This window comes from Chiloscyllium plagiosum, unplaced genomic scaffold (genome assembly GCF_037043375.1).
Source record: "Chiloscyllium plagiosum isolate Xiang-an unplaced genomic scaffold, Cpla_swu_hap1 HiC_scaffold_43, whole genome shotgun sequence".
NCBI lineage: Eukaryota > Metazoa > Chordata > Chondrichthyes > Orectolobiformes > Hemiscylliidae > Chiloscyllium > Chiloscyllium plagiosum.
In genome coordinates this window covers 16,934,047-16,960,136 of record NW_028270181.1, presented here as the reverse complement: position 1 = coordinate 16,960,136, position 26,090 = coordinate 16,934,047, and the positions used below count along the sequence as shown (strand labels likewise).

The following is a 26,090-nucleotide window of genomic DNA, read 5'->3' as shown; positions in this document are numbered from 1 at the left end:
AGAATAAAATCGTTTTGGTCGTGCTGGTGGAAAAGCTAAGCCTTGATTGCGTGGTGCTTATTTAAAAGCACGGTTGTTGTAATAATTATGATAATATTTACCAGCGTGTTCCCTTTTAGATACAAAAAACAGAAACGTCTATGATTGGCATATTTTGGTCTCCAGATTACTGTTAGAGTGAACACATGTGGTCTATCGGTTTTAAAGTCATCCTATGATTTTGCGGCGCATTTTGCGGGCAGGTTGACTTCCAAGATCTGAACGTTAATACGTGTTTACACAAGATTAGCGGGATTTTTATTATTTTTTTCTCTGCCCCCCCACCCCCTCCACTGCGAGGTCTGTGCGCGATGTGAGGTGTGGAGAAGGTGCTGAGTTTGGCCGCAAGTTTTAGGGACGAGTTGGTGTTCAGTACCTTGTGCATTCATTAATGCTTTGTCAGAGCAGTGTGGAGACGTTCCGAGTTCCTGCCCAACAACGCGTGTAAATGAATTCAGATGAGCAGCTCCCTTCCTGTGCAACACTTGCCCGTCTTTATTCACTTCGCTGACCCGTATAGCGAGATATCAGAGGATGTTATCTCCCAGATCAAAGCGGCCGCAAGGCAATCCCTGTTTAAGTTACCTCTGGTTACAGTCTCCCCTGATCAATGCACGGGGTGCATTGCATTGCATTCATTCATTCTCTCTGTAACATTAAGCTGGGAATTGTCAATTGCTGTGAGAGCTTAACGCTGTTGTTTTAAGGCGCCGCTGCTTGTTTTGTGGCTTCATTTCGAGTTTACAGTTTCGCAAATACAGGGAAACGTGTCGAACGGCGTGTTTAACCACGTTTGGAATTTGAATTTTGCGAGGCACTTCACATTGGAAAACCTGTGGCTGCAAAGCCTTCGGCTGCTCTGTGAGGAACGGAAGGGCGCCTGCCTGTTTTGGGTGCACCTTCTGGACCTGCCACCCCCTCACCCTCCCCTCCCCTTCCCCCTGCTTTGAGGAATGCTCTGGCCGAAGGGACACCAAGTGCAGCCTTTGCTCTTGTTGCACTGATCGCCTTCGATTGTGTTGAAGTGAACCTGTCGAGGCTGCCGAATTGAATCTTTGGGCTGTGCTGGTGTGAGTTTGCAGCCTGTCTTTTGATCTGATTTGCCTTTTCTGCTGGTTGTCTTTCTGAGGCGACTCTGCTCTCTGATCGATTCCGTGCGGGTGACGGCGACCAGCGGCTGCTGTCAGCTCTGTGGAAGCATCGCTCCTGACGGCAACAAATCCAGGAAGAAATGCAGAAAAATCCTTACACTCACTCCCTTCACACTCTCTCTCTTTTGCTATCTATAGCCGCCGACCTCAAAAAAAGTATAAGAAAAGTTACTCGCATTGGTCAATAACCCTACAATCTCGCTGTGATATGAAAGGCCCTGCTGCTAATAGACGTATTTTTTTCGGGCTAAGTGCACAAAGTCCTTAAGACACCAAACGGGTCTTTGAACAAAATTTGGATGGTCGCAGCATCAAACTATTCAAAAAGATTAACCAAAAGAGTCATACATAATCTAATAGACTAACCTACACCAATGACAATTTGAATGAGAAGGCCAAAGCGAATATCGCACCCATTTAATATTCTAACGGTGTAAAACAAGCATAACCATGCACAATTCAAGGAATAACAAAAACGTTATTAGAACCAAAAGCTGGTAACGTTGAGTTATCCAAACGTTCTGAATAATAAGTTTCTAAGAAGGGTCAGAGCCAAAAGAAAAATACATTTTTCCCTGTTAATTTGTCTAATTAGACCTCACAAGTTCTGCTACAATTAACATATTTCTCCCACAGGAAAACAACTTTGAACAGTGATTATATTTCACAATGTTCTTATCATAGCAACGTGTTTGTACCACCTATTTTACTGGGAAACAAAGCCGGAAAGAAGACAGACCTACCACTATTGACTAGTAAAAAAATGAGGATGGACTTTTTAAAAGATATCAAGGATATCGCTATTCAAACGGTAGCGTTTCGCCGTTCTTTTTTAAGCTTTAAAGGAACACTCAAAAGTGATGAAAATATGTTCAGTATCGTTTAATGTATAAAAGAAAATAGTGCTACGGTGATGATAACGCTTCTTTAGTTCATGTTAATTCCATGAATATGATGCTTGGACACGCCCAATACCCCCAGGTGTAAATATGTCATTTTTTTGAAATATTTTTAAAACTGTGTAGTAGGACTAGACTCCAAAGTACATACATCGTTAAACATCCATCAAACTTTTTAAAAAGAAAGATTTATTATAGGAGGTCTGAGTCCATGCTAATCCAGTAAGAGTGTAATTTCTAGTGTATGTCAATTCATTTACCCTTTTACGTACATTTCTTGGAATTACACGACTTTAACTTTTCATAGTATCGTTTACAGACACCTTATTTTAATAAAGCGAACAGCAACTTATGATTTATTTAATATGTAGTTATTTTTACCTGGAAACCTCATGTAAACGCTGATTTAGAAAAAAAAAAAGCCAAACTGTGGATTCCATATGTTCAAATATACTGAATTCGAATGAAGCAAATATATTATTTGTAAGAATCTATCTGTAAAAGGATTGAGCTCAAAGAAAGATGATTTAACGGGGGTTGCTTGCCGCTAACTGGACTGATTCCCGAAATTTGAAAGCATCAATCCACCATTAACATAGATTCTATGTGCATAATTTTGAACGTCTCCTGCGTCAGATTACTGAAAATTTAATTCAGATACCAAGGGCCGACAAGGCGAAAAATGTTACAACTATTATGAAAAGTGATAGAATTTTACTACGTTGGTTGAGCTCTTTCGGGCACTGGTTTTCATCCAACCAGCAGGAACAATGTTTGAATGATAACTTGGTATTATAACAAAAATGTATTCAGCGTTAATTAAAAAAAATAACATTCTAGATTTAAAACTAAACTGTAAAAACAGGCCTATTTGTATTTCAAGACCTTAAACTATACAGTAATTAGTTTGTATACAGTAGTCGAATAATTTGTGCCGCTTTGGTGGAGGCGCATGTAATAAGTTTGCAATTTCTCAGAAATACTTTCAATTAAAACTGTTAATTGACCTCTAAGTTTCTAGTTGTGGAACATGCATTCTAAGAGGTTAACAGTTGTAGGAAAATGATAATTTTAAAAAAAATCCTAAGTATCAGAAACTTAAAGTTTCCCTCCTCAAAAGTATCCCTAGTTCGCAATACATCACTTCCTAGGAAAAAAAAACTCTCGAATAATCTTTTAAAGTAGTAAAACTGCACTTGAAAACCTATATAATGCGAACGGAAGTTACAACTGGTAATCAAGAATTCATTTAATAACAAAATAAGACGGTCATATTTTTGAATAGCACTGCTTCTTATTTCCAGAATACATACAAAAAATACCAATTCTCTTTCCATGGTACACCTTAAAAATAATTGCAATTTGAAATTATAATGACAAGTTGGAATTTAGTAACAAACATGCATGTAAATTTTTTCCAAGAGACATTAAATAAGAACGTACAATACAATCATAGCAATTGAAAAGAAATTCCGGAAAATCCCTATTTTTCTACACTGTTCCACGTTACCTATCGGCTTTTTTGTTAAGTAATGCACTTTGTTATTTTTTTTCCCGCTTGAAGCTAACATAAATAAATACAGCGTTCACGGAACCCGTCCATTGATGAACACCATCAAAAGGTCCATTATACTGCAATCTGCTTTGTGAGAGACTACCTGGATTGCATTTCAAAACTTTCAACGAAAAACTATTTACATTTATTAATTTTCAAAACAATTCAATGGGTTTTTTTTCGTATACATTAATCGGTTCACTTTTTGGATAGATGTCTGCTTTCATGACGTTAAAAATCAGATTGTATAATTTTAACGGAAGGAAATTAGGTCAACATTTTTAAAAAATCCTGACGGTTTTGAAATTGGACCCACATAAGCCTTCATCGCAATGCATATCGCAGCTTCGAATATGTGAGCTCACTGATAGCCCAGTGCTGAAGCTGTGGTTAACCTCTGGCTGTAGAGTGCGTATGGAGAGTAATAGTGTCCTGTTGCCGGCACTGGTAGAGTAGTAACTGGCCCTGGAGCGCCATGGGTCGGCAGGGGACTCTTGGTATACGGGTGGTACCTGCTGCTCAGTCCTAAAGCGTGGGGGCTCCTTAATGTGAGACCACCAGGGCTTCCAGGCGCCCCTGTCGGTGGGAGGTGCATATGACACGCCACGGCAGCTGCAGCTGCCGCCGCCGCCGCGCTGCCCAGAGAGGAATTTTGGTAGCCGGCCATAAGCTTATCAGTCCCGGAGAAAGCAGTGTGCGTCCGCAAGTGGTTGAGCAGTTCCTCCGAGGTGCAAAATCGCTTGTCGCATGGTCCATTGGCGGAGACCCAATTACAGACGTGAGGCTGGGGATCGTTAGGTAGCATGAAGCCATATGGGTACAAATGGTGTCCCGCTAGGGTTGGCGTCCCGGCGTTGCTGGACATGGACGTGTGAACGGCATGTAGTGGATGTGAGGGGTAAACCAGAGGGTATCCAGACTTCAAAGTTGTAGGATCATGGGTACAAGAATTGTTTGCTGCCCCGGCAAGGTGAGCAGCGCAGTGATAACTTAGACAGTAAGGATCTCTGCAAAGACTGGCCGTCATCATTGAGGGTGGAGAGGCACCGGCTAATGGGCTGGAACCGGTGGATTTACTGGAGAGGCCACAACCCAAAGAACTTGCCAGTTGTGCCGCTCCGACCAGGCTGGATTTGGCATGATCCAAGCTGACGCCATGTGGCACAAACTGATGCGGATAGCCGGCGTACGCTCCCAGAGTGCCTGGGTAGGTCATGCTAGCTGGAGGCAAAGGGAAGACAGTTTGTCCGGGCTTATACGGCGAAACAGGGGCAACAAGTCCAGAACTTAGAGCTGAAGTTTCCGAAATAATGGGTTTTGACACTGAAGTCTCCTGGTGCTGGTTCACTTCCACATTTATCCCAGCACAACTGACACTAATCCGGTTGTGGCTAACGCTAGTGGTCGTGGAATTATCAGTGGAGCTGTTTTTTACGGTGTCCATTTCTTTCTTTTCCTGACTGTCATTGCCTTTGCCCTCGGATGGCATCGGTGAAGAAGTGCTGGAATTTGGACTGCCTGTCCTTGGTGTGAATGGTTGGCAGGTGGCGCTAGGTACACGGAAACCAGACTTTTCCCCAGAAACACTGGAAGTGCCGGAGGAACTGGAATCCTTCTTCTCTGCGTGTTTGGAATACGGTTTAAAACTCGACTTGTCTTCTACACCAATGTCGCTAAGTTTCAACGGAGTAGGTTTTCCGGAATCTTTGTCACTTGTACCATTTGAAGTAACAGAAGTTAGCTTTGAAGATGGAGGGGGGTCCGGCTTGCCAATCTGTGAACACGTCTGAGCCAAAAGTGCCAAAGGACTCTTCTTCGCATCGAGCTAAAACAAAATTAAATAATGAATGAAAAAATGTTCGCGTGCGTCATTATTATAAATAGTACTTCGTAACTGTTAGTAAAAGGAAATTTATTATTTAATTGTAAATAGTTGATAATTCTACGCGTTAAACAATGCTGTAACTATGTAAGCTATTAAACAATCTTTTAAAAATAATCTATAACTGCAGTAACCCTAACGGGTTAAATGTAACCCCGTCGTATCTAAATCGAGTATAACGTTGTTAGGATCGTCTCTTACGAAAGGACCGACGGATAAGGAAGGTACAGTATTTAGGAAATCGCTAACTTTCGTGTTTCCATGTGTACGTTATATAACGTATAGGTTACATAAAACATAGTAATGTATACACACAATTACGAAAACGTAGGTAACGTACCTCGATGGGACTTACGGGCGTAGATGGTAAAGGCTGCAAGTACTCGGGATGTAAAATGTGTCCGGTGCGAGCCGTAAGCATTTTCAAAACCTTGATTGGAAGACGATTAGCTTGTCTTGAAGGGTCTGAGGGAGGTACGGTGTGGTAGAAAGGTTTGCTATTACTATTTCCCCTGCTGCTGTTATTGCTGATTTCACTCGCTGTAATTCTGTGGGTAGAGACGGAAGGCGATGTAATCATGACCTAACTGAACCAACACTCCAAGAAGGACTGTGCCGTTCGAGGACGCTGTGGTTGCTTTCACTCACGGTACTGAAGACCCTGCCCAAATCCTGCACGGCGCTCATCAGACAAGCAGCACGACCGCTTAGCTACACACAACACAACATGCAACACACAATCTGGCCGTCAACACTTCAAACACCGAATTACTTTAAGATTAAAGCCTTTGCCGCCTTCCAATCAAATCACACAATGAACACTGAACCCCGAGGTGATTGGAGGGTCAAGGGGATGTGATGTTAACTTTTTTTTGTGTGTCTGTTGGTTATTGTGTGAAGGCGAAATTTTAGACTCCAGCATGTGACGATATTAGGCCAATCCGGAGAGGGATCTCAATGTCACATGCTTTCAATTCAACACCCCCACCCCCAACTGTCAATTTTCCCAACCGCAATCAATCAGTTATTTGTCAGTCCTGTCAATCTAGGTTGATTTATGTCAGCTTTTGTTGCTGATTACAAGCCTGGTGTGACTTGAAAAAGAACGGCGTTTGAAAAGAGGCATTCAATTTAGGGAAATAAATCGTTCTCAGAGTAAACTCAATTTGTATGCGAACAAAAGGCGGACGCACTAGACCGCACTTCAATTCGCTTGAACGAATTATACACCTTCACTTCTTGTCATTAATGGCTTACTTTCCTGTTGAATATTTCTTCCTTATGAAAAAGAACATTTTCAAAAATCCTAAATTAAGAAATCTTACTTCGGGCCACAGCAGCAGACTACAAACAAAACCACATTATTGAGATCGTATCACCGATCAGTCAATCCAATGGTCACACGTAGGGGTGTTTGAAAAAGATTAAGATTGACATGTTGAAAGTCTTGACATGTTAAACTTGACAGCTAGAACAAATGATCGGTCTGATCAAAGTCACTGCTATAAAAAGGTTCATAATGCACGCATAAACTATTGTCGTGGATTTTCACACAAAATATAGCACGTTACTGTCTTTGGAGAAAAAATAAATAACAATAGCAGAAACATCTATCAGAAAGAGAGACTGGGCTTCCGAAATGTGAAACTTTTTGTAAGTTTTTTAAATTAAAAAAAACTATAAAGGGGTGCAAGATTTTGACTTCTGTTTGATGTTTTCTTCTTTTCACTGGCTAATGTATGTGCTAATCAATCTTTGCTTTTGTTTCCGGTCTCGACATGGTGGCCCACACAATCTACAACATTAACAAAAGGTCACTTGGAGATAAAAACACGTTTGACAAGTGAAGAACACGGAAAGTGCTGAGGGATCGTTAGCAATTTATGAGGTGGATCATCTATTCGGACTGAACTTCACTCAAATTGTCTTCTCAATAAATACTATTTTAACAATATTGAAGATAAACACAACGCGCACATTTCAAAACTCAAAATTTATCAAAGGTCTAGTATTAGCATTAGCAAACTATACGCGTTTTGCTTAAATTTTTTTACATAGATATATAACAAATACTTTGCTATAGTCTTCTTCGAATGACACGGTAACTTTTACAAATTTATGATGGTAATTAGCGTAATTTCCTTTTAAATAATTATAAAATCCTAAAAAGGTTAACGCGGATTTTGTTGTGAATTGAGATTTTTTTAAATATAAGTGAAAATTACAATATCACTTACTACTGTGTGCAAAGAACGCATTTAAATAATTTGGCAAAGGAAGAACAAATTTGTCCAGGTGTGCAATGGTGTTGGGAGAGATCTGAACGATTCCCAAGTGGTGGGAGTAAACTCGATCTGCGCAGAACAGTTCTTTCCTTTTAATGGCTCGTCAGGTTGATGGATGAAGTGCAGTAAACATTGAAACGCTGTACCTTCATTTGTGTTCATTTGCATTAACTGCTTGGAACAGCTGTTTTCCTTACTATACCATAGAGACGACTATCTGTTCTTGTTGTATTTGTCCTGCCTCCCGGTGAGAAATACTAAAAGATTAATTGCTTTAGGTGGAGTCGACTGTGGGAAGAGTTTTTTGGAGATTTGTTCACTTCGGTGTGAAGGAAGACTGAACAAACTACGTAGCTTAAAGAGTATTTAGGTCTGCATGCTTAAATAGGAGAGCAATGGGAAAACGAACCAAATTAAAACCTCACAAACATATATAATCTGCTTTGTCAAAATACACGGTAGGCAACTTTCATTAACATAATACTTCAAGTTTAAGATAATGTAATGAAATACCATGAAGTATCAGTTATACACTATCTGTCCTAAAATACAATTAAAAATCTTCACTGGAAGTGACCTGGGATCTCAAATTTCTTTTGCCAGCGACACCATCTTTGTGGCGAAGTTACTTTTTTGAAAGAACAAGCAAAAGTTTATTTTCATAATCAAGACGATGTGTTTGGCAAGTAAAGAGTAAAAAATTACCACCGGGGCTCCTTTAGAATTTATATTGTTTAAGAGTAGAGGAAAAAAACCATTCAAGGATTAAGTTAATTAAAAACATGAACTATTAAAACGATGTCCAACTTTTCCCTTTATCAGCGTTTGGTAGACATGTCAACACGATTCGATTTGTACACGGAGTAAGGGATTTATCATTTTTTAAAAAAAAAGAGTGAGCAAAACATTCAAAAAGAAGTATTTGACCGTTCACGTACCCGGCTAATAAGTATTCAGACTCCCGGGCAATTGGGCAGCTTTTCAGACACAAAATGCCGCGGTTTCCTTTCATCTAACTTGGATGGAGACGCTCAATTAAAAGCCTATCAGTTTGTAAGTAAATCAACGCCTATCAAACTTGTCACATCAAACAAAACGATTATTATTGCAACCCGCCTACCCTATTAATCTCTCTGTATGATAATCCGCTTGACAGGTCAGGTCAGATCCTGTAAATCCTGGGATGGATTTCAACAGAAAGCGGATTGGAGCGAAGTTGATTTTAAAGAAACAGCAAGAACCCCTTTGTCTTAAATGAGGTGGAGAAAGGCAAGTTAATGTTCCGCGCTGTTTTGAATTAATTTCGCAATACTGGACTGTCAGGCACAGACAGCAGGAACCACTTAGACTTTAGAGTTTATTACATTACGAATTAATTTCAAAATAAACATGGAAAACATGGAGAAAACAACTCAAATCTAAATTAATTTCATGGCTAATGTACTGGTAGAAAGGCTGACTATCGCGCGTTTACCCGTTCGCATCGGTCTAGAGTTAACAGTCTGCTAACACGGTTCATATTACTCCGGAACGATGATCTCTTATTAAATCTAATCTTCAGAATTACACATAAGGATAGGAAATTTCAAATCATTTGGGTGTGAATTCATTTGACTCTCTAATTCATAGCAGGCAGCAAATGTATACACAGCGGGAAGATCTGTGTCCGTCCAGGCAATGAGATACACCGATACCTATTTGTTCTGCATTTCTTATTCTCCAATAATTGGTTCATGTACAATGTAAATTAGATTTTATTTCGAAGAACAGTTAAATAGCTGCAAATGTTGGAGATGCACTTACCGTGGCCCCTGATTTTATCTATTCGTGCAACAATCAATTGCAAAAGTTTTAAACTTTGTAGGAATAATGAAAGACTGATTTTACTTTTGGTATGCAATTTAATTACAATATACTAAGCTAAGAAAAAATGTATCCTTTTCTTATTAATAGCAACAAAAGTCTTAAAACAGTTTTTTAGCAGATGAGCGGAATCTTGTATACCCTGTTCAGTATCAGAGTAATGGTAACATTTTTACTTAACCATAATGAAAGATTTTTGTCCTCTCAAGATTCATTATTTGCCTTCTAAATGACTGTTGAGTCAGGACGTCTGCGCCAGGTATTGATAGTATCGAGAGTTGTGTTTTTTTATATCGTCCATGTTCTTAGAATTTTACAAAATAAAATATTTAAAAGTTTTGTCCATGTTCATATGGCTTAAATTTAATTAAAACCTTTATTTGTACATAATTTAGTTAATTTTGATATTTGAATCCATAACATTTTGGTGAATGTACTATATTTACCTAGTATTAGCCAATTCGAACAATAGTTTTTTGATAGAGCGGAAAACAAAATTACCCGTTGACTTTAAAATAATATAGCAATTTTAGATTTTACGGTCGTTCATCATTAACAATAGAATCAGTCTTTATTGTTCAAAAACCTTTTTTAAAAGTGAATCGGATCAGATACTATATGGAAGAAAAATTATGATAATCTAAACCATACTAATTTTTTTTCGTGAGAGCGCAAGGAGGTATTCCGACATTGAAGTACATTTTAACTACTTCAAAATAATTATTTGCAAAATAAAGAATGAACCGATCCATTGAAAGCGTGAAGATCCAGATGTCATGCGACTTGAGTTTTACTGAGACATTGAAGTAATTACCTGCAGCAAAAGAAACTTGATGATGGATCCTTTGAATATTTTAAAATTCAAATCTGCAGAATAAACTTTGTTTTATAAATTGAATTGAAAAGCGCGGATTTCACCACGAAATGGGTTCGTTGTAAAATAGGTTCATTTCAGTGTTCAATTCCACAAGTGTCAAACATGCTAAAATGGCGAAAACTAAAAATCTTTCTACCTTTTGTTGATTTGAAAGACGTGATAGATCACGTTCCGCCTTACAGTAAATCTGTAGAATGATTCATAATGATATAATTCATACATAAACGTGTCTTGAAGATCAGAGCGCAGCTAAAAATATGCAAAGGGTTGTTTGATTGATAACAGGGTTGCTGTTTTTCTGCAAGCCTGTCAAACGTTGACACAATGCTTGAGTTATTAGGGCAGTGTAGGGCGCCCATAAATTTTCAACGTCAGGGAAAAAGTAACAGCGGCTTTCTTTATTGTCTAGATGACAGATGGGTCTCAGTACAAGACAGCAAATACTTCGTATTACCCTAAATGGGAACACATTTTTCGTGGCTATAATTCATGATTTTTAAATAGAAAGTTTGAAGTACGTGCCTATATTTTATAGTCTGACATATTTATGAATCACTCATTGCATGCAAATATAATTATTACTGGAAACAAGTGACAAGCAAGTTAGTATGCCCGATATTGGTGGAACAAGATTTTTGTTGAAAATAAAACAATTTAGCAATCAACATTTTTAACTGTAAAGTGACTTTGCTGTACAGCTTCAACGATTTATATATAGCACCCAAAAACACTATATTCAATGTGATCCAGACGTGGATATAGAAATCGAAGAAATGTCATCTGATTGCAAGAGAAGATTGAATTTTTGTTAAAAATAAACCACGCTTTCCAAAACAACTCATCTTTATACTAATAACCTGCAGCAATATGACATCAGGGCGGTACAGAAGCGACTAGTTACAATAGCGACCTGACAAACATGCTGACAATAGCTTCCCACACACGGATAAATACCAAAATTCATACCTGGTTATTAATAATCGCTTATAAACAAGGTTAATGTCGATTCTATTCTGAAACATACATAACGTAAACATATTCCATCTGTTACAAAGACATTACTGTCGTTGCTGTATCCGATTTGCCCATTATAGAAGGTAAATCGTATTAATTCTTAAATTTTTAATTACCATTTGTAAACAACTGGATCAATGAAGAGAAGTAGATTCCAGGTATCAGACTTACTTGTGTTAAATATCAGAGCAATAGGCTTACATTAGTAGTTTGTAGGAGCTGAGATTGGGTCAGTACTCTGCAGTGCCGGACTTCCGCATGCGCTCCGCTGATGGGGCGGGAAGGGAAGTTTTTCTTTTTCTCCTTGGGGGAGGTGGGAGGGGGAACGATGTTTGATGGTTCATTCTACACAGATGCTTGCATGATTTCTATTTAAATGACAGAAAAGATAGATTACTTGGACTCAGTCGGGAAATGCGAATATTTTTTTGAGATGCTTTTTTACATAACAAACCATTGTCAGAAATCTTACGTCGTATCGACTAACTAAAATTACACATTTAAGTTGCTCTCGACGTTTGTTTAAAAAAAAACTCCAGCTAAACAAACTTCCCATACACAGTTTTTACAAAAACACATTGTACCACAATTGCATACAGTGTAATTGGAAGCTGATTGCTAAGTCCGATTGCTCCTCCTTTTCTACGTTTTGGCACCGACTTCCGTTCCGAATCAGCTGACAGGAGTGCGGAAGTGTAGTACTCTTGTATATTTACATATGCAGGTCGTTGCTTCAATGTAGTGGTACTTTCAAATAAACCTTATACAAATGAGAATTGTGGCTGGACAGCTTGAATAGTCGTGAAAATAAAGCAAACGTCGAAATTTAATTCTTTTAGAAATTAGAACGTCAGTGATGGCAAGTAACGATCTAGGCATCGTTGTTGATGGAACTCAAGTAAGTGTGAAGTACTTAGGCATTCGCCTTTATTACTTACACAATAAAATGAATCATTGTTATAATGTTTCACATGTAGGTACACTACGCTATTTAATATCTTGAAGTTTTTTTCAGTTTGCAACGTTTTCTCTGCGTTTTACGACTTTGTCAGCTGACTAGCTGCAGAATCATATGTTATTCTGCAGTGTCTTCATATTTTAAACCATTCACTTGTAAGAGTTTATGAACTAACGTTTTATCTAATCAATATGAAGAAGCAGAATCCCTTAGTTTTAGTATGCAATTAAAATTAAATTTATGGGCTTCCATTTGGAAAAACACCTTCTTATAGTTCATTTTGCTAGAAAAGGCATGTCAGCATCTGAGGCAATTAATTTAAGTATTTGTTGTGTAATTGGGAAACATTTCTGATTTGTAATACCAGAAAGCATAGGTTCTGTGTCATTAAGGACATGTTTAAGATATTCTCTAGGAAGTTGAATAATCAATAGCTGGAATGTATTGTATGAAGGTTGAGTGAGGCAGTCTCATGGAAGTGTTTGATCTTTAGATCAAAATTATTGGAATTGGTTTCTGGAATAATGTAATTAAGTGGTGCAAACTGTTCTTGTGATTAGTATTGGTTGTGCAAACAATTATGACAAGTTTAGTTGCTAAAATATTTTAATGTGTCTAGTTATTACCCATTTGTCTTTTTTTAAGTTGAAAGTGTGTAATTATTTCTAATAAGTGAGACCACTCTATTTGCGTAACAGTAGCAGATGAGAACAGTCACGAATATTTAAAATGTGATTAAATTCAACACCTCTACTTTTATTCTCTGTTACACATAAACCACTTTTAACACTGCTAATAATCTTTCAAGGGAATTGAAGGAGTTACTGAATGTGAGAATGTTGTGAAGCTGGTCTACATTAATAGAGCTATGGCTGTTGTATCAATATTTTTCAATTCTGTATGTCAATACCCACTACTTGTACAATAGATTTCAAAGAACTAACCAGCTTTAATTGTTTTTCTCCAACTTCAGTGTACTTTTGTTTTTAAAAAGGTCTCTTTTGTGTGATTGCAAATGGAAGTTTGTGGCAAACAATGCAGTCTGAAATAAAGGACACATTAAAAGCAGCATTATCTTTGGTTTGACACTAAACTCAAAAGTCTTGTTGCTAGAGTTAGACATGTTTACTGGTTGCTGTGTCAAGTGGTACTAATCAATAAACAGTTTTACCAGTGAGAATTTCTCCAGTCATTGGAAAAAGCATGGGGTCTTGAGTGTATTATTTCAGTTATAATTTGCAAATCTAATGTTTTGGGACTCTGATCCAGAAAATGTGTCAGACTTGTCTGACGTCTGACACAGTGTGATGTAATTTTGGATGGTGACATCACATTTGCGGGCAATGACCTGAAGGTTCTGGTGGGTCCAATGATACAAAGAAAGGCTCTTTCCTTCAGACTTCCAGGCAGGCTGGACAAAAATAGTCACAGGGATCATAATACCCTGTGGTGCTGAAAGAAAGTTAATAACTTGTGCTTTGCAAGTGTAAGTGTCTGCCTGCTATTTCGTTGTCACAAGGCCACCAGTACTCCCTCTAGCCCTATCATGCACATGTCTCTTAATAAGGCTATTAGAGCACAATGTCATTATTGCATCAGCATGTCCACCTTATCCTTCCAAAATATTACTCTTCCAGTCCTCTGCAGTCCCTACTCATTTAGTAGGGGAACCTCACCACTTCTCCCACCTCGCATTGCAACTAATACCTCTCCCATTCTCTTCCATATCAAACTCACACTCTCTCTTTGTCATTTTGGTTAAAAAAAGGCAGAGAGGGCAAAGACTAGCAAAAGGATAGCAGAAGTTAGTCTCTTTACTCTATATGAGGAAAAATACTGGAAAAGAAGGTGACCAGTTACGTGGGAATGAGCAACCAGCCATCTAAGCTTCATTGTACGGTGCTGTGCTACGTTGTTGTGCCATTGATTCCAATGTTAACATTCTTAACCTACACAAGTTTTTAGCCCATTTACACAATTAATTCCTCCTCTTATGCAGACACTAGTGGAATTCAGTGAACCACCCTAAGGAAGATGCCATCCTCACTGAACCTCCATTTTATCACCACTTCAAGGGATGCACCAACAAGGCTTTCACCTGTATGGAGAGTTTTACATCCATGGATTTTATTTTTAAATGAGACTGGAGCACAATCTGGTGAGCACATCACTTACAGATCTCTGCACCTTGTCAAGGGAAAAAAAAGGTCTTTATTACCAGAGATCAAGCACCTGCTCAGTCTCAAATTGAAGAATGTCCCCTGCATTTTGACAAGGTCATTGGGCAAAATCATCGAGGCTCTTCAGAATATCAGCCAGGTTTTTACAAAAGCAGTTGGTAAACTGATTTGAAAGATAGAATAGTTCACAAACAGCATCGGTTCTGTGCTAACTGTCTGACCTTCTCCTTAGATTGGCTACTGCCAATGAGAGCCACAGGTAGTACACTGTTTGCTGGTTACATGCACAAACCTATGCTATATTGCTGTGATCATAGATGCATGCTTTCAATGGCAAAGTGAGAGAACAATAAGGGACTCCAATCTTGCTTTGAGAGTTGCCAGTAAGCACCCACAGGAATGGCCAGACACACACAGGACCCAAAATGTCATCCTCTCAAGAGGTGCTTGGTCCTTTTCCCTTCCCTGCCTGTGATACTAAAGTCAGCAGAAGTCCAAGCTTGAAAAGATAACCCTATATTTAGGCAGAACAAACTTAGTGGGCCTGGGCTTTCTAGGCATGAATGTCCCCACGGCCAACCAGCCAAGTATTCCAGATCAACAAGGCCAACTACAAAGGTATGCTCCACCCTCGCCACAGATTTCAGGACTGCACTTCGGCAAAGTTGGAGGGAAAGGAAACAAAAAACCTGCTGAAGGCACATCAGGGGATACTTTGTAAGTAAATATGCTTTCTTAAAATGCCTATTTGTAGTCTCTTCATAACTGTCAATCCTGGTAAACCTGCTCCCATTTGAGATATATACAGCCTCTTCAAACATCTCATAGATGAAAGATGTAACAGCCGAGCATTGCTCAATTCTTACAAGCAGCTGGCTCCTTGGCTGTGGAAGCATGCATACATCCTTGAACTTTCAGATGTGGGCACCTGGTTGAACATATGCATATGTTTGCTGTGTAAGCTGCTGGTACATGCTGCAGGTGTGATATTGTTGTAGCATGTTGCTGCTCCCTTGATCATTGCTTGCCTTGTAGGGTGACCAGTTTGAAAAAGAAAATGCAAACCAGAGAGCCTGGCAGCCACCAAGGCAGTGAAAAGTTATTTGCATGGTGAGGAAGTTAGCCATAAGATGTCTTATACGCATGTGTGAGATGTAAGTGTGTCATATGCTCAGTGACTTGGCAGAAGCATGTATGTTGTATATCCCTGAGCTCCAACGTGAAGGGCTGAAGTGTTGAGAGAGTTGGCCCAAAAGCAGCCACAATGATCTCGTGAGGCTGATGGCCAGGTGATGATGTCTTGTGTGGATGAAGGATGGAAGAGGATTATGCTAATGAAGCATGTGGGGAAATGGTGTTAAAGATGGGAGGCCTGAAGAAGCAAGGAAAAAGCCCTGACCTTCATGTGGGGAATTGGCATTGTCTAGTTTCTCCTGGAAGGAGTGGAGAATTGAAACTGCGTAGAAATTAGGCAAGATTAGCTATTAATGAGAAGCAAATTCACAGATAATTTCCCTATTTTATTAGTGAGATTCAAATTTGAATGTAGGGTTCAAACCTAAAGGGAAAAGTGAAAATCTTTCTTACGTTAAGAGTTTTTATTAATTTTCATTGTATTTTTCTTTTCTGCCTTACACACTCAAAGAAAATTTTTCCTGTCCGTTGTTGATCCCCTGCTGCTTTCATTCCTGCCCTGAAAAATGTATCAGCGGACATAAAGGAACATACAAACTAGGAGCAAAATTAGATCATTTGGTCTCTTGAACAGCCATTGTCATACTAAATGGCAATGCAGGATTTCACCACATTTCAACTATTTCTGGTTAAAGTTTCATTCATTTATCAAAAATCTACCTACCTCTCTCTTTTTATTTTTGAGAAAACAGTCTGCTTTCACTTTTTTTGTGGAAGAGAATGCCAAAATCTCATCTTTGGGAAAATATTTCTTCCCATACTGCTACATATGTGACCCTCTTAGTTTTAACCACTGACCAATGCTTCTCAATTCTGTCACAAGAAGGAACATCCTTTCAAGATCCATCTGATTAAGTCCTCTCAGAATCTTAATGTTTCAATCAAGATGTGTCCTTTTTTTTTCTGGAGTTTTTCTAAACCTAGATTTTTTAAAAAAAAAACTAAATTGTCCAAACTTACCTCAAAAGGCAACCTAGTCCAGTAAAACCTCCCTGAACTGCTTCCGAAGTATTTACATCTTTCCTTAGAGGTAACCAATACTGTACATGCAATGAGATCTTACCAATATCTTGTGTAATTGAAATACAACCTCCTACTTTGTTTTCAGTTACTATCACAATAGTAACTGCCTGACCTGAGTGCTTCCATCATGTTCTGCCGTTATCCCAGTACTTAATATTTTCATGGGGCATTGAGGAATGAAAACATGATTTTTTTTCCTCCAATTAAGGGGCCTTGTTTCAGATCAGATGGGATTTCTCCGAGTCCCATTGAGTTCGATGGAGATGCAGGTTTGATCCAAGTTTGCTGTTGTGTTGATGTATATCTGGTGCTCAAAGTCATTGACACTAGGGAAGTGCCCTGATAATTAGTACTACAGGCAGGATATTATTAAACTGAAGAAAAAAATTCAGGATGTTGCTGGGAATGGAAGGTTTGAGATATAGACTGGAAGGGCTGGGACTTCATTTCACTGGAGTGTAGGAGGTTGAGAAGTGACATTTATTGAGGTTTAAAAAATCACGAGGGATATCGATAAGGTGAATGAAAAAGGTCTTTTTCCCTCGGATGGGGGAGTTCAAAACTAGGCATATTTTTAAGGAGAGAAGAGAAAGATTTGAAACGGACCTGAGGGGCAATGTTTTGAGAGGTTCGTGTGTACAATGAACTGCCAGAGAAAGTGGTAGATGCCGGTATAGTTACAACATTTAAAAGCCATTTGGATAAGTTCTCAAATAGGAAAGATTTGGAAGGATATGGGCCAAACACAGGCAAGTGGAACGAGTTTAGTTTCAGAAACGGTCAGTATGGACTGGTTCGCCTGAAGGATACTTTTCCATGCTATCTGACTCTGACTCATTTATTTCTAAATTGTAAAAGAGGATAGTAAAACATTTTTTCGAAGGAGACTTTGGAAGATTGAGGACTGTCTCCAGTGGCTGCCAAGTTTTCCGTCCTCTAGTGACATGCGGTCAAGGTAACTTTGTTGTTATCCCTGACCCTGCATATTTTGACCGTTACTATTCGAGAGTATCAGCAGACCTAATCCTGATGTAAATGTTGGGTTTGTCATTTGTGTACGAGCTGTGATATATTTTAATACATACTTACTTATTCAACTTACTTATTCAAAGCATGGCTCTGTTGTGACATTTTGAAGCTTTTTGTTTCATGTTCTCCAAGAGCATGTCGTTGTTCTGTATTGAAGCAGATGTCCATTGATTTGTTGGTTGAAGTCACTTCAAAGTGGATTGTCTGACTCAGATTAGGTGAATTGCTTAACCAGTATCCAAGATCTTGTCATGAATGATACTGACCAGACCAATGGGGAAGGCTGACACTCTTAATTTGTGAAACTTATTTCAACTTGTACAAGCATGAACATCTTAACAGTTTTTATTAATTTGTACAGCAATTTGATTGGTAACACTGTCGCTTTTTCTAATTTCTTCTATTGACAAATATTTTTTCCTGTAAAGCTGAGTTGTGATCAGAGTTCAAGGATTCATCAGTGAATCTCTGCTTTGCCATCAGGTTAACATTCTGGGACAAACAAAACTCTTTGGTCTGATCTGATTTTATGTAACTGCACTGCTGTTAGGCTAGAGTATAAGTATAATTTATATGATTCATTTATGGACTTTGGGTGTCACTGGCTTGGCCTTAATTTATTGCCCATCCCTAATTATGCAGAGGTCAGTTAAGACTCAAATAAATTGCATGATTCTGGAGTCACAGGCTAGACCTGGTAAGGACAGCAGATCTCCTTCCCTCCAAGACAATAGTGAACCAGGTAAGTTTTTATGACAATCGATAATAGTCTGAATTAGACTAACTTTATATTGCAGATTTTTATTGAATTCAAGTTTCATGATCTGCCATGGTGGAATTCAAACCCGTGTCTAAGAACAGTAGCCTGGGCTTCTGGATTACTAGTCCAGCATTACCACTACACAACCGCTTCCCATGATCATTGTTTTATTTAATTATGTTATTTAAGTGCAAAATAGTCTAATTTATTCGTTTGTTTTTTATGCTCTGTACTTTTATCAGTATAGTAGATTGTTAATTGTCATCTGAATTATTAAGTTTTTTTTAAATAGGTTGTTCTTTTCTTTGGAGAGATTTGGAGTTAAACCTATAAAAGCTAAATGGGCTTATTGTTCACTTGGGATGCTTTACCTCCCAGATTACTTTATATATAAAGGTACATTTGTGTTTATAGAAAGTGTAGGTCTGCCTGTAAAAATAGTCTTTGTACTGGGCATGGGAAAAGTATCTGGAAAAATTCCTGAATCATAATCTGGATCTCCTCAATCATTGGGGAACACGTAGAGGTCAGAAACAATTAAGTCCTGTTATCTGTGATAGAATCTGCCCCTCAATATGATTAAATGGATTCCATAGCTGGATATTTCATGTTGGTGTATTTTCTTATCAAATACTCAAAACATGAAGTAATTTTGACATTTATTACCATTCAGCTACCTTTTTTTATTTTATAGGAATGTTTGCTGTTTTTGTTTCAATTCCATTACTTTGAAGAAAATACCCACATTTATTAAACTCATGTGCTTTACACAGTTGCATTCTTAACTGAAAAAAATGATGTGAGATGTTTAACTATTAGAAATCCTTTTGCTTTTTGTTAATAACAATAACTGATAAGTGATCTGGTGTAGTAAAAGAAAGCAGTAAAATAGAAATAACCACACTGTAGGCAAACTTGGCAATCCTTTCAAAATTCATTAGTTCTGTCTTTTTGTCCATGTTAACATCAGATTGTTGATTTTGAGATAGCCTTTAGTATGCCAACAGGTATGCATTGTGTCTTGCTGATTCTTTAGCACAGAGCATTGATTCTTCATTGAATTGAGCAATTTGGCTCTGCATGCATTTACAAGTGCACTAGTTACAAATAGTAGTTTTTCAAGGATTTGTTCAGTAGGTGAATTCATGTTGATAATTTGACAAAGTGTAGTCTGACTAGTTGAGCCTGCAGCAAGACTGAAGTATGTCATCTTTCAAGTCCTCAATACTTTTGAAATTCAGGTACTGTTGTTATAAGAGTCAAAAATGAATGATTGCTGAAAACAGAACTTTAACAATTATTGTGAATGGCGAGGTTGGAAACAGCACTTCTACTGCTGCTAGAAGTAAAACTAACAACAATATTGTTTAATTAATATGTAACTTGCATTGTCTTCCAGAAATGAGATGGACTAATGACTGTCATTTAGCAATTTCTAGTTGGCTTGTTTTAAAAAATGTGTAATAAAAATTCTGTACATTTCTGGGTAATTACTGAAATTATTATGGTCTGAACCATAATATATAATTCTTACCGAAATTATTAATTTCGGTAAGAATTATATATTATGGTTCAGACCAAACCTCCTCAAAATATATTAAGATGAAGGGAAAACCCTAACTTTTATTTTATTTTAAAGGTAAGTGCCAGATGTTGCATTCTGGATGAATTGGATTGGTTAAACTACCGTGCTTGAAGCAAAATGTAATTTATTCGTACACTATAGTTAAAATACAGCAAAAGAAATCAGATAACTTGATACTATGTACAATTAACAGAATGATAGATTATTTAATGACTAAACAGTAACTGTTCCAATATAGTAACAATCCATAAACACATCCTGGGCTAAAGGCAAATTCAGTAAAATAGATTGTCTCTCAGGCAATTCTGCAGTCTAGGAGGAAAAACATCAAGAGAAAGCTCTGAGTGAGAGGTAGGGAGAGATGTACTGCAGCTTCCAAACCCAGCTTCAAGATCCCGGAAGCTACTACTGAAAAATAAAAACTAAAAATTCTAGTTCTCTTGGAGGTTGTCCTGCCCATTCATGCTGCTTCTATTGTTTTCTACTTTGCTTACTTTAGAGGCTTTCAATAGACAGCTCTGTCTTAAAATCACACTTCAAAAAATGGAACAAAATATAGCTCTTTAAGACATTGTATCATCACATATAGAAGGAATATACTTTTTAAGCCTTTTTAAAATGGGATAGCATTTTAGTATTTTTCTGTTTGTTAGTACACAAATGTGCATGATAAAAATGAATGAGTTTTGAGAAATGAAAAATTGTAGTGTTACTTTAATTAAGGATTTAATTATTATGGATTTGGGATACATGCTATTGAATCTTTCAGAATTTAGTTGAATTATTTGTCAGAGGTGTTTATTTTCAAAACAATACTAGTAGCTGTTTAATTTTCTTTGATATTATGACTGAATTTAAGTCAGAATCAACATTGTTATGCAGTGATATTTTTAATTTCTTTTTGAATAGTTCCATATTGAAAAATTCTGATTGATTGATTGATTGATTGATTGATTGAATTAATTAGTTTGAATCCAAAGTTAACAGATCTTTGTTTTGATTCTAATATGATTCGCTCAGCCTTTCATCCATCTGAGGTGGGTAAAATGACTAACCAGAACTTGTCAGCTTTTATATGTTATCAGCTTTGGCTGCATGATGGCTTTTTTATTTAGGTTCAGTTGATTGCTGAACTGAATTTGGTTGGCACTTCAGTACAGTTCTAAGGTAATGTTGACTTGGAGATGTTGTTCCTTGGATTAGACATTGCGTCCCATCTGACCTTTCAGGTGCATGTAAAATATCCTATGGCACTAATCGAGTGTTTTCCTGTTGTTCTGCCTCCCATAATTGTTTTAGGTATTTTGCAGAACTTTAAAGGACAATAATTAGTATCGGTAAATTATCCTGTTCGAATAGTAATAATGTGTTTTTCTGGATTTGAATTTCCAAAGGGTTTCTTTAAATGTGTACTTTCTTATTTTATTCTTTTTTGGGTATGTATGAGGTGGTGATTGTCTGACTGCAAAGCAACAGGAACTCTGTTGCACTAATCATGAACGTGAACTCTGTACCTCTGTCAAGTTTGGAAAAGATCTATGTCAAGTTGTTTACTTGCTAATTTTGGAGATACTTGAATATGTTATGCTTTAGTATTTCTCTCACTATTATAAGTATTCTATTTTTCACATTTTTGTTTTTGGCTGCCATTTGTGGAGTCAGCATAGAGTGAGAGTCAGAGATATACAGCACAGGAACAGACCCTTTGGACCAACTCGTCCATGCTGACCAGCTATGTCAACCCAATCTAGACCCACGTGCCAGCATCTGGCCCATATCCCTCAAACCCTTCCTAGTCATATTCATATCCAGATGCCTTTTAAATGTTGCAATTGTACTAGCCTCCACCACTTCCCCTGGCAACTCATTCCAAGCATGCACTCCCCTCTGCGTGAAAACGTTGCCCTTTAGGTCTCTTTTATGTCTTTCCCCTCTCACTCTAAACCTATGCCCTCTAGTTCTGGAATCCTCCACCCCAGGGAAAAGACTTGTCTATTTATCCTATCCATGCCCCTCATAATTTTATAAACCTCTATAAGGTCACCCCTCGGCCTCCGATGCTCCAGGGAAAACAGCCCTAGCCTATTCAAACTCTCCCTATAGCTCAAACCCTCCAACCTTGGCAACATCCTTATAAATCTTTTCTGAAGCCTTTCAAGTTTCAAAACATCTTTCCGATAGGAAGGAGACCAGAATTGCACGCAATTGATCATTATTCCGTAACGTATTGTTTTAAACCTCTGAAACCATCGTGTAATGTACTTTCATACTTCCCACGGATCCAAGTTTTATATTGTTTACATTGTGTTTTGCAATGGTAACTAAATTTAATTGTTTTTCTCGGCACAGTAATTGAAGCACTTAACTAATTGTTATTGAAGCAGTATCCTTTATTTGTCAATATTAGATTGACTGTATATTTCTTTTACCTATGCTTAGTCTTTCCAAAAAAAATGACATTAATGAATAAGAGCATGTTTATGGCAAGCAATTACTGTAATGTTTGTGCTTTGTAGTTTGAGCTATTGTTGACACCTATTTCAGTGTCAAAAAAAACTCTATTTGTACACTGCACTCTTGGTCAATGTTGAAGACAAGTGTGACTCAACAGAAGGGAGATAATTGGCTGTGCCAAGTTTTGGTTATTAATTGATCCTATACTCAATATTGCATGAAGAGAAAAGAGCAATAGTGTTTAGGATGTGGTTGTGATGCCAAATGCTTGTTTGCCACTTTGCATTTGCTGTCCTGTCGGGCTTTTCTGTTTCTAATTTTCACTTGTATGTTTTTGAGGCAGACCCTAACAAAACAGAAACTTTATTGAAAGTAGAAAGGGAATGAAGAGATAACCTAGGAAGTAAACTGACCGTTCTTGTTTCGAAGGAAACAAAAACAAACTGAAGTTTGGAAACCAAAACTTCTGGCAAACTCATCCGTTTAACAGATTTAAAAGGATCAACTAATGAGTCCACTAGCATAGAACAGGTAGGTTGAAGGCAGATTCCATGTCCAGGAGCTGAGACAAAAGTTTCTACAGCTGTTTCTATTGCTGGAAAATGACATTGGTGAGTGTTTGCCATGCAGACAGAGTTGAGCAGATGTGTCACTTATGATGATTGTGTCCATGGAACTCAGGCTGGTTTTGTGCTTCTATTAGCTGGGAATCAGACTAGCTCCTTGATGGAAAGGAGCTGAAATTCTTATTGAAAGCGACTGAGTTTAAAGAACTTTATGACAGTGTGATTGCTTAAAATCTAATTGTAATGCTGATCTAACTTGTAAGATCTAAGTTGCATCTGCCATTTAATGTGTAATTTGTAATCTATGTTCAATCATAGTTTTCCTGTTAATTCATGTTTAACTTGTTAATTCTGGCAGCTATTGTATAGATTATATTTGGTGTTTGTTTTGTTGACCTTTTGTGCGATTAAAAATTCTTTCTTTTTTAAACCAGGGAATTTTATTGCTTCACCTTTCATTTTAGTAGAAAGTTGTGATTTTCTTAGCTTTTTTTAAAACTGATCTTAACTGAGATCTGAACAGTATGTAACAACAATAAACAAAGCATTTATTTTCAAAATTTCTGAGTTGGAATTGGTGAATATACAAACCTTTTAATTTACAACGTGACCCAAATAAACAAAACTTGTTGTTCAGAGCTTAAATGCAAATTTTTGAAGTTGAGAGTAAAATGCACAAATTAGTAGCTACTATTTAAATTTTAGGACAAAACATTTCTTAATTATACATGATTTTTCAATTTTCCTTGGCCTGGTTATTTGTTTGTGATTCTTATGCCATAACTATCATAGAAACTTCGGAGCAGGAGGAGGTCATTCAGCCCTTTTGAGTCTGCTCCATCATTCACCACGATCATGGCTGATCATCCAATTCAATAGCCTAATCCTGTCTTCTCCCCATAACCTTTTGGCCCCATTTACCCTAAGTGCTACATCTAGCTGCCTCCCTGCATACATTCAATGTTTTGGCATTAACTACTACTTCCTGTTGCAATGAATTCCACAGGGTCACTATTCTTTGGGTGAAGAAATATCTCCTTATCTCCATCCTAAATGGTCCACCTGAATCCTCAGACTGAGACACCCTGGTTTTGCACATACCCACCATCAAGAACATCCTCTCTGCATCTACTCTCGCGTTCTGTTAGAATTTTATACGTCTCTGAGATTCCGCTCGCTCGCTCCCCCCGACTTATCTGAACTCCAGCAAATACTGTCCTAACCTAGTCAATCCTTCCTCATTTGTCAGTCTTGCCATACCCAGAATTAGCCTGGTAAACCTTTGCTGCACTCCCTCGAGAGCAAGAACACCCATCTTCCAAAAAGGAACTGCATGCAGTATTCTAGGTTTAGCCTCACCAAGGCCCTATATAACTGCAACAACACATCACTGCTCCTATACTCAAACTCTCACAATGAAAGCCAACATACCATTTGCCGCCTTTATTGCCTGCTGCACCTGCATACCTACCTTCAGCAACTGGTGCACAAGGGCATCCAGGTCCCACTGCACACTCCCCTGTCCTAATTTACAGCCATTCAAGTGGTAATCTGCCTCCTTGTTTTTGCCTCAAAAGTGAATAACCTCGCAGTTATCCAAATTTTACTGCATCTTCCATTGATTTGCCCACTCACCCAACCTGTCCAGATAATGCTGAAGCATTTCTGCATCTTCGTCACAGTTCACTCTCCCACCCAACTTGGTATCATCTGCAAATTTTGAGACATTGTATTTTGTTCCCTCATCCAGATCATTAATATATATTGTGGATGGCTAGGGTCCGAGTACTGATCCCTGTGGCACCCCACTAGTTATTGCTTGCCAATTTGAAAAGGACTCATTAATTCCTGCTTTTGTTTCCTCTCTGCCAACCAGTTTTCTATCCATCTCCGTTTTAACTTGGAAGATTGTACAATGCTGTGTTTTGACCTCAACTGAGAACATAACCATACAACCTGTTTCTAGGTCACAGTGGTTGCCAACAAGTAACTATCCTGTTAGGTGAGAGCAACCTATAGATTGTTATCTCTTTCTATGAGTCAATGCTTAATTTTACTTTGTTCCTTGATCTTGCTGGGAAATCTGAGGTAGGATATTGTCAAATGAGGAATCTAACCAAAGCACATCATGACTGAGAGCATGAAGACATTTGTTTGTGCTGTTTCTTATTTTGTGATTGTTAATACTAGTTGAAGGTTTTAAACTTTTTGCATTTTTTCTTTCTGTATTCCACAACTAATAATAGGAGAGTCTGTCAATTTGTTTTCAGGATAAAACATTCTTTACATTTGATTGGAATTGGAAACATCCGACCAGCAGTGTGTACTTTTAAAATATCTATCACTTCAGACATCACTTTCCAAACCCACAACTACTTCCATCTAGAAGGAGAAGGACAGCATACATGGAAACACCACCAACTGGAAGTTTCCCTTCAAGCCACTCACTATTCAGACTGGGAAAATACATTGCTGTTCCTTCAGTGACGTTAGGCCAAATGGAATTCCTTCCCTAATGATATTGTGGGTCTACCTTCAGTATGTGAACTTTAGTTGTTCAAGAAGATAGCCCACCACTGCCTTCTCGAGGGCAACTGGGACGAGCCATAAATTCTGGATATGGATGCCCATATCCCATGAGTAAATAGGAAAAAATTCTTTAGGCTTAGATTTAAATGTGCCAATTTTTAAATGACAGATTTGTACCAGAAGCTGAGTTGAGACTGGTAAAATTCATTTTAATTTGCTCTGAGACAAAGGTAAATTGCAAGTTAAA

The 26,090-nt window shown here is 37.9% G+C and overlaps 2 protein-coding genes across 5 annotated transcripts in view; one reads left to right on the top strand and one right to left on the bottom strand.

Moving 5' to 3' along the window:
• Window positions 1-2,930: 2,930 nt before the first annotated feature.
• Window positions 2,931-12,156, bottom strand: znf503 (zinc finger protein 503). 4 transcript variants are annotated; one of them, XM_087982518.1, is made up of 4 exons: window positions 12,038-12,156; window positions 11,682-11,933; window positions 5,867-6,074; window positions 2,931-5,469 (listed from the first exon to the last, which is right to left on the bottom strand). In XM_087982518.1, exons 3-4 carry the CDS (start codon window positions 5,945-5,947, stop codon window positions 4,006-4,008), a joined length of 1,545 nt encoding a protein of 514 aa, XP_087838644.1. In that variant the 5' UTR covers window positions 5,948-6,074; window positions 11,682-11,933; window positions 12,038-12,156; the 3' UTR covers window positions 2,931-4,005. The 4 variants fall into 4 exon arrangements, with proteins under 4 accessions (XP_087838644.1, XP_043534869.1, XP_043534872.1 ...); XM_043678934.2 differs by having other exon boundaries at window positions 11,737-11,933; XM_043678937.2 differs by having other exon boundaries at window positions 11,767-11,933.
• An 85-nt stretch (window positions 12,157-12,241) lies between these two features.
• lrmda (leucine rich melanocyte differentiation associated) overlaps window positions 12,242-26,090 on the top strand; it is an 889,883-nt gene continuing 876,034 nt past the window's right edge. The window contains exon 1 of the mRNA XM_043678940.2: window positions 12,242-12,463. Coding sequence (XP_043534875.1) covers window positions 12,422-12,463 — 42 coding nt within the window. The 5' untranslated portion in view covers window positions 12,242-12,421. The remainder of the gene's footprint in view (window positions 12,464-26,090) is intronic.